Source organism: Panthera tigris, chromosome E3 (genome assembly GCF_018350195.1).
Source record: "Panthera tigris isolate Pti1 chromosome E3, P.tigris_Pti1_mat1.1, whole genome shotgun sequence".
NCBI lineage: Eukaryota > Metazoa > Chordata > Mammalia > Carnivora > Felidae > Panthera > Panthera tigris.
In genome coordinates, this window is record NC_056675.1 from 3,368,181 (window position 1) to 3,382,150 (window position 13,970).

Here is a 13,970-nt window from a genome sequence, read left to right on the forward strand (position 1 = left end):
GTGTGATCGTGACACTGTACAGACTTCCCGTCTCGAAACCCAAAGGCCAGTTCGGTGTTCTCAGTGATCTTCACAGACCCATTTTTAACTTCAGCATCTGTTTTTGTCTCGTGGCCAAGATATTTGGTTGCTTTTCTTTATTCTTTCTTTTAGATATATTCACATGTCATGAAATTCGCCCATCTAAAGAGCACACAGTTCAGTGGCTTCTGGTTCATTCACAAGGCCGTCGGTCGCTCACGGCCCCGATCCTAACCCTCTGGCTTGATCCTAACTGGAGAGCTTTCCTAACTCACGACTCCCTGCTTGGCCCACAGCTACGTGTGGAAGAAGGACAATGCAATCATCACCCCATCTGGCAGTTCCAGGATCGTGGTGGAGAAGGACGGGTCCCTTGTCATTAGCCAGACGTGGTCGGGTGACATCGGAGACTACACCTGTGAAATCCTCTCGGAAGGGGGGAATGACTCCAGGACGGCCCGGCTGGAGGTGATGTGAGTGTTGCCGCCGTGGAGCGTTAACCACCTCCTGATTGCTTGCAGCGCTGTGGTCAGCCATCCCGAGTCCAAGTGACTATTTTTAGCACGTGTGATGCCACTTGGGTCCCCAAGCCAGCCGTCAGGGGCCATGGCCTCATGCCTCACAGGCATACAGACTTACTTACGGGTTTTGTTGGAACCTGGAAATGAAAACATTCCACTCTTGGTTCAGATGGTTTGGTACTTGGTTTTCACCCTCCTATTATTACCTTATCTCCCCCGTTGGCACCATATCATCCATTTACCGCAGCGCCCGTAAGCAACAGCCCACTTTGCCACGTGACGCCCGCAGAACTCGGTGAGGAATGTCAGGCCAGCCCACTGAGGCCAGACCGTTCGGTGACAGCCAGGTATGTGGCGCACTGAGGTCAGCACCACCTGCCTGTCTGTGGTAAACAGCTGCTTTCCATGAAGTCTTTGGAAATCCTGGAAATGGCAAGCAGCTGATCGAGACCTCCTGGGCGTCCCGAGGGCCCAGGAGGGAAACCACTGCCTTCCTCCATCTCTGGGCCTCTTTATAAAGCTCCTCTCTGTTCCCCGGCAGGGGCTAAAGAGCCTGCTGACAAATTTCCTTTTCCTAATATGTAGTTATTTGTTCTGTTCTTTAAGAATGGTGCCTCCCAGACAGTCCCTGAGCACAGCCATACCAAAGTAAGATCTGCAAACAAAGCAGCAGGGCAGGGGCTCCAGGGGCGCAGGCCAGCAGCCCTGGCTAACGTGGGCCGTGCGAGGCCATTAGAAAAGGCCGTTTCAGAGGTTTTTCTTACTGGTGTCTGCCCACCTCAGTCCAGGAAGGAGTCTATAGACAGAAGCCACTCCCTGAACGTACAACATGAACAGTCTGCATACAGAGCCAAGCCTCCAGCCAAGGGGGTTCACGGGAGAAGGATACTTGCTAAGGGCTCAGCACATGGGCTCCTGGGTGTGTTGCACACACGTGTGAACACGTGAACAGATGGCAGCTGGCCTAGCTCTGTTTCTGGGATTCCATGGGTTAATGGTGTTTAGCAGCTGGTCCAGAAGAGCCTTGAATTGTGCCTCCAGTACCCGGAAAGGCCTGTTCTCCTGCCTAGTTGGCATCTGCAGGGCGACTCCTTGTTCTCGTTCATATGGTCGGTCACCTGCTGGGAGTGAAGGTCATCCCGGTTAGTCACCAGACAACAGGTGCCCCCAGCCCCCGGGTGGGCGGGATGTCTGCGGGGGTCAGGTGCTGTGGCCCTGCAGCTTTGTGAGTGTGGGTGAAGTGCCAGGTGTCCCCGCCCCACCCTTAGCCGCTGGACCTGCCAGCCCTGGGCCCTTTCTGCCCTCCTGGGCTCACCTGGTCCTCCGCCCAGGGCCTCGGGCTGCTGCGGCCGTGTTTTCTGCCATCGCCGTCTGAAGGGCCCCTGCCTCTTTTAGGGCTCAGCCACAGGGTCACCCCTGCGTGGGGACCCCAGGGTGTCTCACGGCTTCCCCGCATTTGCTTGGACCTTCTGTCATAGCACTGATCGCATGGGCTGCAAGTGCCCGTGTTCACTGGGCCTGTGCACCGGAAGAGCCTGTTTTCACGATGCTTTCACTGCTGAAGCAAAAACACCCGGATGGCAGGCCTTGCATTTTGAGTGGCTCACGATGCTTTGGGACACCACAGGGGCTCCGACGTCCGTGTCGGGTGGTCCACACATGCATGAACGAATAAATGTGTGTAGGTTACCAGCCACCGGCGGGGCTCCTCCCGATTGGGCCCTCCCTCTGATGCTCACATGCCCGGGGCTTCTCCCTCCGAGCACACAGGCTCATGTTCCAATGCGGGGAGCCAGCCCGGCGCCCAAACCCCCTGTCGGATCTGGGCCTGTGTCCTTCCTCCTTCCATCATGTTGGGAATTGTTTTTTTTTTTAATTTTGACAATATTGGGAGTACACATCCGGCACATTCACATGATCCACTGTGCTATTCACATTTTTAAAGCTACCTATGAGAGCTCTTAGATCATCCGTCATTGGTAACAAATAAATGAGTGTTAGCATTTCATAAGGACTCTGTCAGCAGAAGCCAAAATTGCATGCTTCCAATGCAGGGCATGCTTTTTATTCTGCACTACCTCTATGGTCTACTGATTTACATATCTTCCCTTCTATTTGCTTATTTGATTTCCTCTGAGTAAAATACATTTTTCAGCAAATGTTGCCATATCTATAAAATAATAGGCTTTCTGTAATGGTAAGACACCTCATCTCTAAATATAGAAGTATTTGCAGATTTGTGATTCAAACCAATTGAGGTACAGCGGGTTACAGAACTGATTTGGAAGACAGCGGTTCCTTATGAATTGTGAGTGTAATAAACACTCCACTCTTGCAAATCTGAATGAATTGAGGAAGTTGTAGGTTATAGCCTGGTCTGTCTTTAGACCCAGATAGGTCTTAACTGTACGACATCAGTAATGACAATAGTAATGATAATAGTCGTAACTCACGATTGAGGGGCATTTTGTGCTTCTCGGAGAACTTTCAAATCAAGCTCGGTAACATTTCTGTGATTTACTCTGATGACAAAAAAAAAAAAAAAAAAAGAAGAGGAAAGAAAAAAAAATCTCATACTGCAGAAGTGACTGAGAGGTACTTACAGCTAAATAGTGTCCTTCAAAAGAGGCTGAAAGCCTGCTTCCCCTGCCTCCCCACTTGAGTTAAAAGCTACTTAGTTAAATATAGAAATTAGCAGCATCAGAAGTGGGCTTTTCAGAAGCAGACCATCCGTCGGTTTGCTCTCAGTGTGTGTGTGTTGCGTGTTCTAGCTCCATCCTCTGTGCCAGCCTGGTTGGACTCCTGGCCCGTCACGCCCAGGACAATGCCGGAGAAGTCGCGGTCCTGGCAGGGCTACAGGTACCTCTTGAGGTGCCCTCCACCAGCCGGGCCGGACTGGACCCCCTTCTCCAGCTCTTCCTGACTTGGGGCAGCTTAGCCCACTTCTCAGCCTTGGTTTTCTCAACTGCAAGATGGGCACGTTATCATTACCTTAGAAGGCCACTGTGAGGTTTGAACGAACCAGTGCTTATACCACCCTGGCCTGGAACCCAGCTCACCCAGTCATGGCTCCTGTTCCTTGCTCCCTGTCCCACAAGAAGCACCATTGCTCCTTCACCAAAGCATCCTCCCACACCCGGGCTCAGGAAGCTTCTCTTCTATCCTGCTTTATTTTTGACCATGTTCCATGACCCTCGAACACACTAGGTATGTCGTTTGCCGTTGAGCTCTCGATGCCTGGAATGGTGCCCGGTACATAAATGTCCAGTAAATGTCAGAGTGAGCCTCACCCCCCGCCCTCACGAGGCTGAACTGGGCTTGCGTACTGGGGATCACAGAGGAGGAGTAATTTCTGAGGGGTCTGCCTTCATCGCCTCCCCGAGAGGAGAGGCTCCCACAAATCCACGTGGTCCCGGGTTGTGCCCTATAAATTAACCGTCCACAGGGCATCACGAAACGGCCAGTCCCCGACTGGTCGGTTGGTCGTGCCTCTCCTGCTGGTTAGCTAGTTCCTCTCGGGAAGGAGCTGGTTTGGGACGCCCCACATCCCAGAGCACCTTGCTGCGTCGAACACACCAGGGGAACTAGGCTCCTGGGCTTTATGGGTTGAGTGATTATTAATCATTTAAAGACCCAATTAGCTTTGCATCTTTCCTTCCGAGATCAGAGACTAATTCTTAGGAGTCTGGAGTACAGAGAAAACTTAATTTATGGAGCAGACCGCAAGACTTGGACCCTGAGGCAGGGAAGAGATTTCTCTTAGTAAAGCCAACCCTCACAAAGCCATCATAAGGAGTGAACAATTTAACACCATTTCTCGAGAGTTGCCAGGCCCCCCCGTTGTCTTCACCCTCAGAGTAAAGTCGTAGAAGCTGGGTTTGACCAGGTCATCATTTGTGCGTTAAAGGGGCCGTGCTTCCGTATAGAAAAATACTTACCTGAGCCTCTGCTGCACAGCAGGCCGGCTACAGCCACAATTTTGCCAATTGCTTTCGGTCGTTCTCGAAGCTGTTTTCCCCAAACACACCTGGCTTAATCCCCTTTCCCTACGGTCCCCGTGTCTCGTTGTTAGTGTCTGGTAGTCTTGTGGTGTAACTGGCTTGACAGGGGTTCCCCGCTACCCCCAAGTTCTCTTTAAATCACAAAGTGACTCGGCACCGGCCTCATTTCTATTGTTCGCAGATTTCTTTCATTTGTCACCCTGTCTGCAGATCCCTGTCTGTGAGTTGCTCTGCTGATCATTTATCTCCTTTCAAAGTTGGCAGAGAAACGCCAAGACACGGTCTATTTCTATTAGATCAGATTCTCTGAAATGAACTCAGAATATATTAAAGCCTCATTTATCGGTTATTGATGGTCAGGCAAGTATTGCGCAAAGCTTAATTTTCCCGATAACCAAAACTTACCATTTAAAGAAACCGTTTACGTCTTCAATGTATATTATAAAGTTCTTTGCATTGGGAAACAGGTAACATTGAACACAAGAGATATCACAGAGGGGATTTTCCTATAGGACAGAGGCTGGAACTAGGAAAGGTCTAAATTTCCTTCTGACTCTGAGCTCTGCAGTGTGTAAAACATCACGTTCAGCATTGGGCCACCATCTTGGATGTGACCATGAGCCCATGGAGAGGACTGTGGGGCAGTGGTGGACGAGGGCTCATTATTTCTTGATGATGAATCACATCATGTCTTTGGGCACCGCTGGGCTTTAGGTCCCTGTTCCTACACTAAATGTCGCAAAGCTACGTTGCCTTTACATTTCCAAGGTCTTCTCATTGTCGCCTCCGTCTCAGGCACCTGGCTGCCATTTTGCTGTTCAGGGTGCCTACTTCTAGAAGACCTTAGGGCCTTCTTGTAGGTGGCTTTTGATCAGCTGGGAAGAGGGAAATCACAAACCCCTCTTAGGAGAATCACATGCCAAGTGAGAATCAGCAAGCTCTGAGGGGCAGACAGAGGGACTGTGGTGAGAACCCTCCACAGAGAAGTTCTCAAGTTCCTCGCACAGGAAGTGGCTGTGAGTAGTAGTCAACCCTCCACCCCCCAGAACAGAAGCTATCTGGTCACCGGTCAGATCGGTCCTCTCTTGGCCTTCCTTTTAGGCTAAGAGAAGCATGATCTGACATCGAGTGCGAGAAGCCCCATATTTTCCCAGCTGCAGGAGAGCTGTACTTTCAGAATTTAGGATTCGATCCTGCACAGCCACTTAAGGCCCCCAGATGACGTGTGTGGGGACACAGGAGTTTCTCAGGGGCCACAGGCTGAACGAGAGCAGACTCTTCACAGCCTCGGGTCCACAATGGCCAGTCTTGTCCCCAGCCTGCCGTGTGCCCCCACCTCTCGCTCCCCGGATCTCCTCTTGGAGTCCGGATGTATATGTCGGCCATGGATGCTGGCTCCTTAACCTCTAGCCCAGCTTTTGTCTCCCAGTCTGTCCCCTCTCCTGACTGCCTCCTGTGTCTCTCTGACACTTTCCAGTGAGTCGCCCTTGGGGTCCCAGTTGTAGCCCTGGAAAGTCAGCGTTACACAGATAGCCCAGAAATTTTGAAAACGGGTGTCTCTTACTTGCCTTCCTCCGTGACTCAGTGCAAACCCTGTGTTCCCGCCGCTGCTCCAAACCTCCCCCTAGTCTTACCCGCGCCTTCAGCAGCCCCTTCCCCTTCCTGTCCTCCCTGCCCAAGGGAGCCTTCCCTCCTCCTCCGCTCACCCACACCAGTCCCAGCCATGCGACCCCCACCTCCTCCACAGACGGCCCTTCCTGCAGCCCCGCCCTGCATTCCGCCCACCGTTATTTCCAGAACCATCCCACGGCTCCTGACCTGCGATGCCTTGCCTCGTCTCAGCCTGTATACGGGCCTCGTGCTCCTCCTCAGCATCTCAGCTCTGGGAGAGCAGGACTGTGACAGCCTCTCCCTCCGTGTCCCTACACTCCACATACGGCCCCAGGCTTGGGGAGTGTTCATTTGTTAACCCATCCACTCCTGTATCGGTTGATCCATCCGTCTGCCCCACATTTTACTGCGTGCCCACTCTGTGCCAGCATTGGCGATGCCAAGGTCAAGGAAAAAAGGCAGAGAAGGGAGAAGAGAAATCTTCCTTCCCTGGAGAAGGGAGGCAGATCCATAATCAAGCAGGATGCAGTAGGGTTCCTGCTCCCGTAGGGCTTCAAGATGTTTCCTGAACTGAAAAATCTGTAGATTGCAGTGAGATAGAAGTGGTTGGTTCTGCTCAAGAATTAGTCGTGGGTGAGAGGGAAGCCGAGCCTCGGAGGCTGAGGTGGATTTTCTGATTGGCGCGACTCTCCCATCAACGGGACGTCCCGTGTGAGTGCACGCAGGTCACGGGGTGGCTGGACTCGGGGAGCCACAAGGCCTTCGCTGTGGCTGGAAGCGTGACGCTCAGGAGAGCAGCCAGTGTGGGCTAGAGGCTGAGCTGTGTAGCAGGGAGTCGTCGCGGGCGCAGCGGGGAGCACGTGGCAGGACCCCCTACAGCGGCAGCAGGCAGGACGGGCGGGAGGACCGTGTGGCGCGGCCCTTGGGACAGCTTGTGTCGGGTGGGCTGAAGCTGGTCAGTGGCGACGAAGCAGACGGGTTGGCGTTACGGGCGTTTCTAAGGAGGGTAGGTAGGACGTGGTGACTACTTAGAGGCGCGTGTGTGTGAAGGGGGGACGGTGGTGGGAGTGGAGATTCTGCAGTGTAACCACCGACCCAAAGAAGGGCCCACACCCCAGTTTCGGTGAGGAGAATGATCCGTGCCTGTCAACCCCCAGAGAGAATCCCTCTGCAGCGTGTCACTGGAAGTGCCTCCTGCCCGCTGTAAGATGCCGCCCAGGGCCTCCCGGGACCTCTTCTCCGTCCCCCCGGCCCCTTCAGGCTCTCGCGGGGGCTGCGTCTGCTTCCAGGGCCTCGGGGCCGCCCGCACGTCTCCCGACTTGGCCGTGAGTCGGTGGTGGGAGGGCCTCGGGCCCGTGTGGGGCAGCGTCCGCACGTGAACAACGGTCCCGGGCACCAACCCGCCCTGTCAGTCCTCTGAGTTAGTGCTGGTCACGTCAGCAAGCCTCCCGGCTTGGGCACGTCTTTGCAGTGCGGTCCTGACACCGACTCCCCGGAGGTGAAGGGCACCGTGCGCCACCGCAGACACCAGCCGCAGCTCCGCGGCCCCCAGGCCATCTGTGGTTCTGGCCGACCTCCTAGCATTTGAAGCTTCCCGCCACCCCAGCAGGATGGATGATTCCCGAGAACAACCCACAGAACTCGGTTAAGTGCCTGATTTCGGTCTTATTATAGAGGATAAAATCCGGACCAGACGTACAAAGAGAAGCAAGGGCAGGGTCTGGGAGGGTCCCAAACACAAAGCTTCCACACGTGTCCGATTCCCGACCAGGAAGCTCAGCTGAGCTTGGTGTCCATAGTTTGGCTGGGGCGTCATTATCACTGGCTCGGTCCCCTGCTCCCGCCCCTCCATTTCCAGGAGATCAGAAGGTCTGGCTGATCTCACTGGCTCGACGCCCCAGCCCTCTAACCACACGGCTGGTCTCTCCAGCAGGCGAGCCCCCTCCTGGAACTCTGCAGGGCCCCCCCCCCCCACGAGTGACGCTGTTGGCAAAACACAGGTGTGGCAAAACACGGGCCCACCATGAACAGCTAAGGCAGCCCCTCAGGAAATTCCAAGGGCACCCCAGTGCCCCTTAGAAGTTCCACCCCTGGGAGCTGGGGCAAAGACCAGACCGATTCTTTATGATACCACGGTCTTATTTGGAATACTTACCCAAGTTTATCTCAATTTGTTTTCAGGTTGGGACGATTTCAACAACTGTGGTTTGGTTTGAGAACAACCCAATTCCAGTAGGAAAATGGGGCACAGGGAAAGGAGAAATATTTTTTCCTGGCATGTCCTTCATAGGCGTCTTCACTGGGAATTTAAGGAAGAATCAGTTACTGGAGAGCTCAACAGAAATAAAAGCTCCCTTTCTGATTTAAAACCCAATCCACAACTAAAGAGAAAACAAGCCAACATTTCAGGCTCAAGTTGATTCTTTATTGTACTAATTTAAAGTCTCCGTCTACACTGGAAATATTAATTTGTTTATTAACGGTGTGCCTGGGTAGAGAGAGCTGTGTTTCTTAGGTAGCTGCACACACATAACAGCTTAATAAATTTCAAAGTGTAATGAGTACGCTTTTTAAATTAAAAATAGCAAGTATAATTATGGCTCTTTGTGCTGACCTATGTGGGTCAGCAGTAATTGATGTCTCAGAGAGACCATAGACTAGCTAGTGGGTGAAACGGGTCCACATGGCACCCCTCTCCCAGTACCACCTGAGGACGTTTATAGAGAAAGCTGTTCCCGACAGCCACGAAACAGGGTGCTGCTCCCAGATTTGTGAGACATGAAGGGTAAGCACCAGACTAGGGCTGCTTAGGATGGTGTGATTGCAGGGGCGCCTGGGCGGCTCCGTCAGTTAAGCATCCGGCTCTCGATTTTGGCTCAGGTCATGGTCTCATTGTTCGTGAGTTCAATCCCCACCTTGGGCTCTGTGCTGCCGGCATGGAGACTGCTTGGGATTCTCTCTCCCAGTCTCTCTCTGCCCCTCCTGCACTTATTCTCTTGAAGGAAGGAAGGAAGGAAGGAAGGAAGGAAGGAAGGAAGGAAGGAAGGAAGGAAGGAAAAGAAAGAAAGGGATTGTATGGTTGCAGACTGAGGAGAAACCATACAATTGGACTTTGAAGCTTTGTCACCAGTAAATCCCAGTAAAGCCTTTTCTATTAGTAAACCCCTTTCTGTATTTATTTGCTTCAACTGTGTTTCCATTCTACAGCCCTGCTGATGTTCTGTTTACTATTTCCATGGGGTTTTCGAGTTTTCTCCACATTCCCCTGAGTTCTTCCCCTGAACCCCGTTATCTCGCAGAAGACAGAATGAAGCCACAACGTCATGTGGTCAAAGAAGAGGCAGCCACTGTCTGGGGATACCTGTGGACATTCTGGCAAATGAGCCCAAGGGACTAGGGTCCAGAATTTCCCAAGTTAAATCTTATTTCCTAGGCCCTTTCCTGTTTCTGTGGCTCTCCGCCTTCCCATTAACAGCTTCGGGTTGTAAGAACAAATTGCTGAGTGAGTTTTCTCAATTAAATACTATATTGTGTAAAACTTGGCACTCCCTCCCCATCTAATCCCAAAGCCATCATCCCTTTAATCTCTACCAGAAGGATTTAATCAAATATCTTTGGCGAAAAAACCACGTTGTTAATGGAGGTTTTCGGGTGGAGAGGTGGTCAGAATTTGTGTCCGGGGCATAGTTTGTTTCCGTTTTCAAAACATTCCCCACCGGGACTGTGCGATGTGAGAACCAGGCTAACCATCGATTCTGATGTGCACCCTTTTTTTCTTCCTGTTCCTTTGCGCCCAAGTGAACTGCCTCATTCACCTCAGAACCTCCTGGCCAGCCTGAACTCTTCCCACAGCCACGCCGTGACGCTCTCGTGGGTTCGACCCTTTGACGGAAACAGCCCAGTCCTCTACTACATCGTGGAGCTGTCTGAAAACAGTAAGTGCTGAAGCAGAGTTGTTGCCGTGGATGGATTTCTCTCCACGCACTCAGTGTCCTTGACCTGTACTTCTGGCACAGACCCCAAACCAGTAGAAATATGTGATGATGCTTTACGGAGTTCCAAATGAAAAACCCCACTCTGGCTTTTGGGAAAGATACAGGGTGCCGTGGGAGGCCGGGAGGGACGAGAAGGAAGCACAGGGAGCCTCCCGTGAGAGCCCAGATCTGGGCCTGAGCCCCACAGGGAGGCTGTGCGCACACCCGTTGGGACCGTCCCAAGGGTGAACTTGGACGCAGGGAATAGGGCCGCCCCCTGGGGCTGCTTGGGAGCCAGCAACAGCACTAGTTAGCATTTCTGCCTGTCTCCTCTGGCTCGGACTCGGGCGAAGTATTCTCTGGGCCTTCCCCTTCTCCCTTCCCCCACGCCTTGGCCTCTGCCAGCAGGAGCTGGCTTTGCTCCCCGCCCTGCCACCATTCTCCCCTCCTATCTGTGGGCCAGCGGCTCCTCTCCTGCCCCCTCCACTCTCTTCTCGGGAAGTCAGGGCAACCCTGTGATTCCAAGGGGCGTCTTTTCCTTGACATCTGGGTTCTCCAGCATCCTAATCCTCCAGAGTCACGCTCAGGGCCCCGTTCCTCCATGTCTCTGTCCAGTGGTCTCCCACACTCCTCCAGAGTGAATTCAACTCCTTTGAACCCTGACCATCCTCAGTGCCTTGGTGCGGCCTTTCTAATCTCCATTCCAGCCCCAAGGCCTCCTTGGTGACGAACGCCACGAATGGCCCTGGGCCCCTTTCTCCTCACCTGACCCCACGCCCACATCCGCGCTCTGCGTTCTCGGACACAGCTCTGCAGGGCCCGGTCTCTGTCACCAGGACAGCCTCCAACTGGTGCCCCTGCCTCTACTCTTCTCTTCCAAAGCATTCTTAGCCAGGCAGGGACACTGATCTTCTTAACATCTCCCCCCGCCCCCACAGGGCTTAGAAGGAAACCTTCCTCGGAGCCTGAGCACTGTCACCTACCTCCCCCTTCCCACTCTGCTCTGTGCCCGGCATGTGCCAGGCATGCTGGTTTCACGGGCTGCCCACATGGCCCCGTTTCCCTCATCTGGAATGCTCATGGGGCTGGACCGTCACCCTTCACTGTCACCTCCTCAAAGACGCTTTCCAGCACACTGGCTCAGTGTAAGCTTTCACCATCCAAGCTAGCGTCCTCCCTCGGCCGTTATTCCAAACTCCTCCCGGGCCTCCCCCAGCGAGGAGCTAGCCAGACCACAAGGAGCTGGACTCCTGTGATGGTCAACATCACGGAGCCCTTGGCTTGTCTCATCGCGACATTGTCATTCTAATTGGGTCCCTGTTCCAGGACAGCTGGGAATGGTTCTCTCTCGGGGTGCCCTCTGCCGAAACCTGAGTCAGCCTGGCCGAAGTCCACATGGCTCGCTGGCCCGCTCAGTTCTGCAGGCAGAGACGTCCTACGGTCTCGGTGACTGCTTTTCCTAGGCGCTCACCAGCTTGCACGCTCTTCTGTAATTGCTGACTTAACTCACCGAGCTTCTGCTAATTATCTGTTGTACTTCTCCTCCGTCCTGATGCTGTATCCTCCTTCAGATCATCACGTGCCCATGCCCCATCAGGCACTGGTTGATGCTCCTTTCACAGCTCAGGGGCCCGACGTGCAGAGTAAGTCACTGGCCGGAAGTCACACGGCTAGTGGTGGCCGAGGGCGGGACTCCACCCAGGCTGTCTGCCTCCGGAGGCCCTGCTCTTAATGAGTATCAGGCATCTACAAAGAAGTCTCACGGGGCAGACGCTTCTCTCTCGAACCTCGGCGGCGAATGACGGAGGTGAAGGCGTTGGTGGCCTTGGGTTCTGGTCTGTGTAGAGATTAAAGGGAGCCGCTGCGTGAACCTGCCCGTACTTGCGTTGGGCACCTCCCAAACCAGTCCATGGAGGGATGTCCCAGAAGGGGCATTTTAGTCCCAACTCCTCCGTTTCTAAATTTACACCCTTGGCGACGACGGCCTCCGTTTCAAGCACCATCTGAGGCCGAGGTGCCCGATGCCCAGGCCCTGATTCCCCTTGCCGGAGGCTTCTCTGATGGCCGATGTGGTCTCTTCCTTCCCATCGGGGGTCAGGGTGTGAATGGGGACCTGTCTATACACCGCTGTCTGCTCAGAGAGGGGAGTCATTGGCATTATTTATTAAAAACACCTGAGAAGGTAAGGTTTTCCTCAGGGTGTCCTGGTCACGCAACCTGTGAGAAGCGTGCGGCCAGACGATGGTCTGCATGGAGACAGTGAGACAGGAGCAGAGACCAGGCCCGGGCGTCCTTCATGTCTGTGTCCTGGGTCCCTAATACTCGGTAGGCACTCAGCAGGTGAACTGACTCGGGTCTCTCCGGTAGCGCCCCCTGTGGTGGACTCAGGTTACAGTCCTAGACCCCCTCCTGAAAGTCAGGTGCTCGACCATCCTCGATTTACTAAAATAAGACACTGCCTCAAAATGCCCACACCAGCTGTTTTCTCATCAAACTGCGGGAGCTCTTGGCTCTGCCAGTCGGGCATCTTGCTCGAATCGGGCACGGGCTTCACACGCAGTCATTCATTCCACCCATCTGTCCATTCACGCCACACGAGGTCCTCGTCGGGCACCTGCTTCACGCGGAGTGCTCTGCCGCAGGCCGGGATGCGGAGCCGAGGTGACCAGTCCCCGCTGGTTAACGGCAAGGGGGAGGTCAGGCTCGTCACCGCGTCCTGCCCCATAACGAGCTCTCACCGAGGTACGCGCCGGTGCTGGGGGAGTGCAAGGTCAATCAGAGAGCCTCCAAAGGGAACAGGCCTCGACACTTGGGCCAGGCAGAGGACAGGGGCAGCATCAGCCCCAAAGCGTGAGGCTCAAGGCACGTTCAGAGGCAGCCAGCTTCCGCAGGGACTACGACAGGGGGGTTGGGCCGGAAGGTCACCCGGTCGTGCGAGAGCATCTGCCGGGGGGGAAACTCTTCCTCGGTCTCCGTGCCCCAGCTCAAATATGGCTTTCCTCTAAACCTCTCCTTGACCCACACAGCCCCTTCGTGCCCAGACCGAAAGTCTCCACACCACTCCATGTATTCCCCTTGACTATTTAGTCCCACATGTAATAGCTACTGGTCTGCAGGTGTGCCTTCTGGCAAGACTGAACCCCTTAAGGGCAGGCTGGGCCCAATACTCCTTGTACCCATGATGGCCAACAGAGAGCCTGGCTCAGACGGGATGACTCTGTGGGCGTCCGGTCCCTTCACGTCACTGCAGAGGGTCCTAAGAACATCATTAGTCCCTCATTAGCCTCTGGCTCTCCTGCCTGGACCTTTCTGGAGCTGGCTGAGACTCCCAACTGTTTCTCTTCCAGAGCATGTGACATAGAAGAATCTAGAGTATTCTACACTATTATTATTGTTGCCCCAAGCATTATTATCATTACATGAAAAATCTAGAGCGGATTAGGTGGTCGTCTCTGGGCCGATCCTGATTCCTCCTGCACGGGATACGAGTGTGGGCTATGTGGAAGCTGTCCACCCTGTTGTCCACCTTCCAGCCACGGCCAGTAGGAAGACCAGCACTGTCCCCCGGGCCAAGGATCTGGTTTTGATTTTTATTAGGAAGCGGTGTCCTTAAGGAACAGCTGAACAGCCTAGCTAATTATGGTCAGAAAGAACAGCTTAGCAGCAATACGGTAAAATGGAATTTATATTTGGCCTACACCCCACGCTGTGCAAGTGGGCGATTCTAAATGACTCCATCCAGACGCCCCATCCATCCGGCTACTTGGGACACCGTCTGCAGCCAGCTTCCCCTGGCAGGCTGATTGGGATGCCGTTCTCCTGGAAACCCGGCCTCCTGCAGG

The 13,970-nt window shown here is 53.9% G+C and overlaps 1 protein-coding gene across 1 annotated transcript in view; it reads left to right on the top strand.

Annotated features, from left to right (window-relative positions):
• Nucleotides 1-13,970, top strand: part of SDK1 (sidekick cell adhesion molecule 1) — a 530,611-nt gene that overhangs the window by 318,126 nt on the left and 198,515 nt on the right. Inside the window, exons 13-14 of the mRNA XM_042972313.1 lie at nucleotides 318-494; nucleotides 9,953-10,089. Of these exons, the coding sequence (XP_042828247.1) occupies nucleotides 318-494; nucleotides 9,953-10,089 (314 nt within the window). The remainder of the gene's footprint in view (nucleotides 1-317; nucleotides 495-9,952; nucleotides 10,090-13,970) is intronic.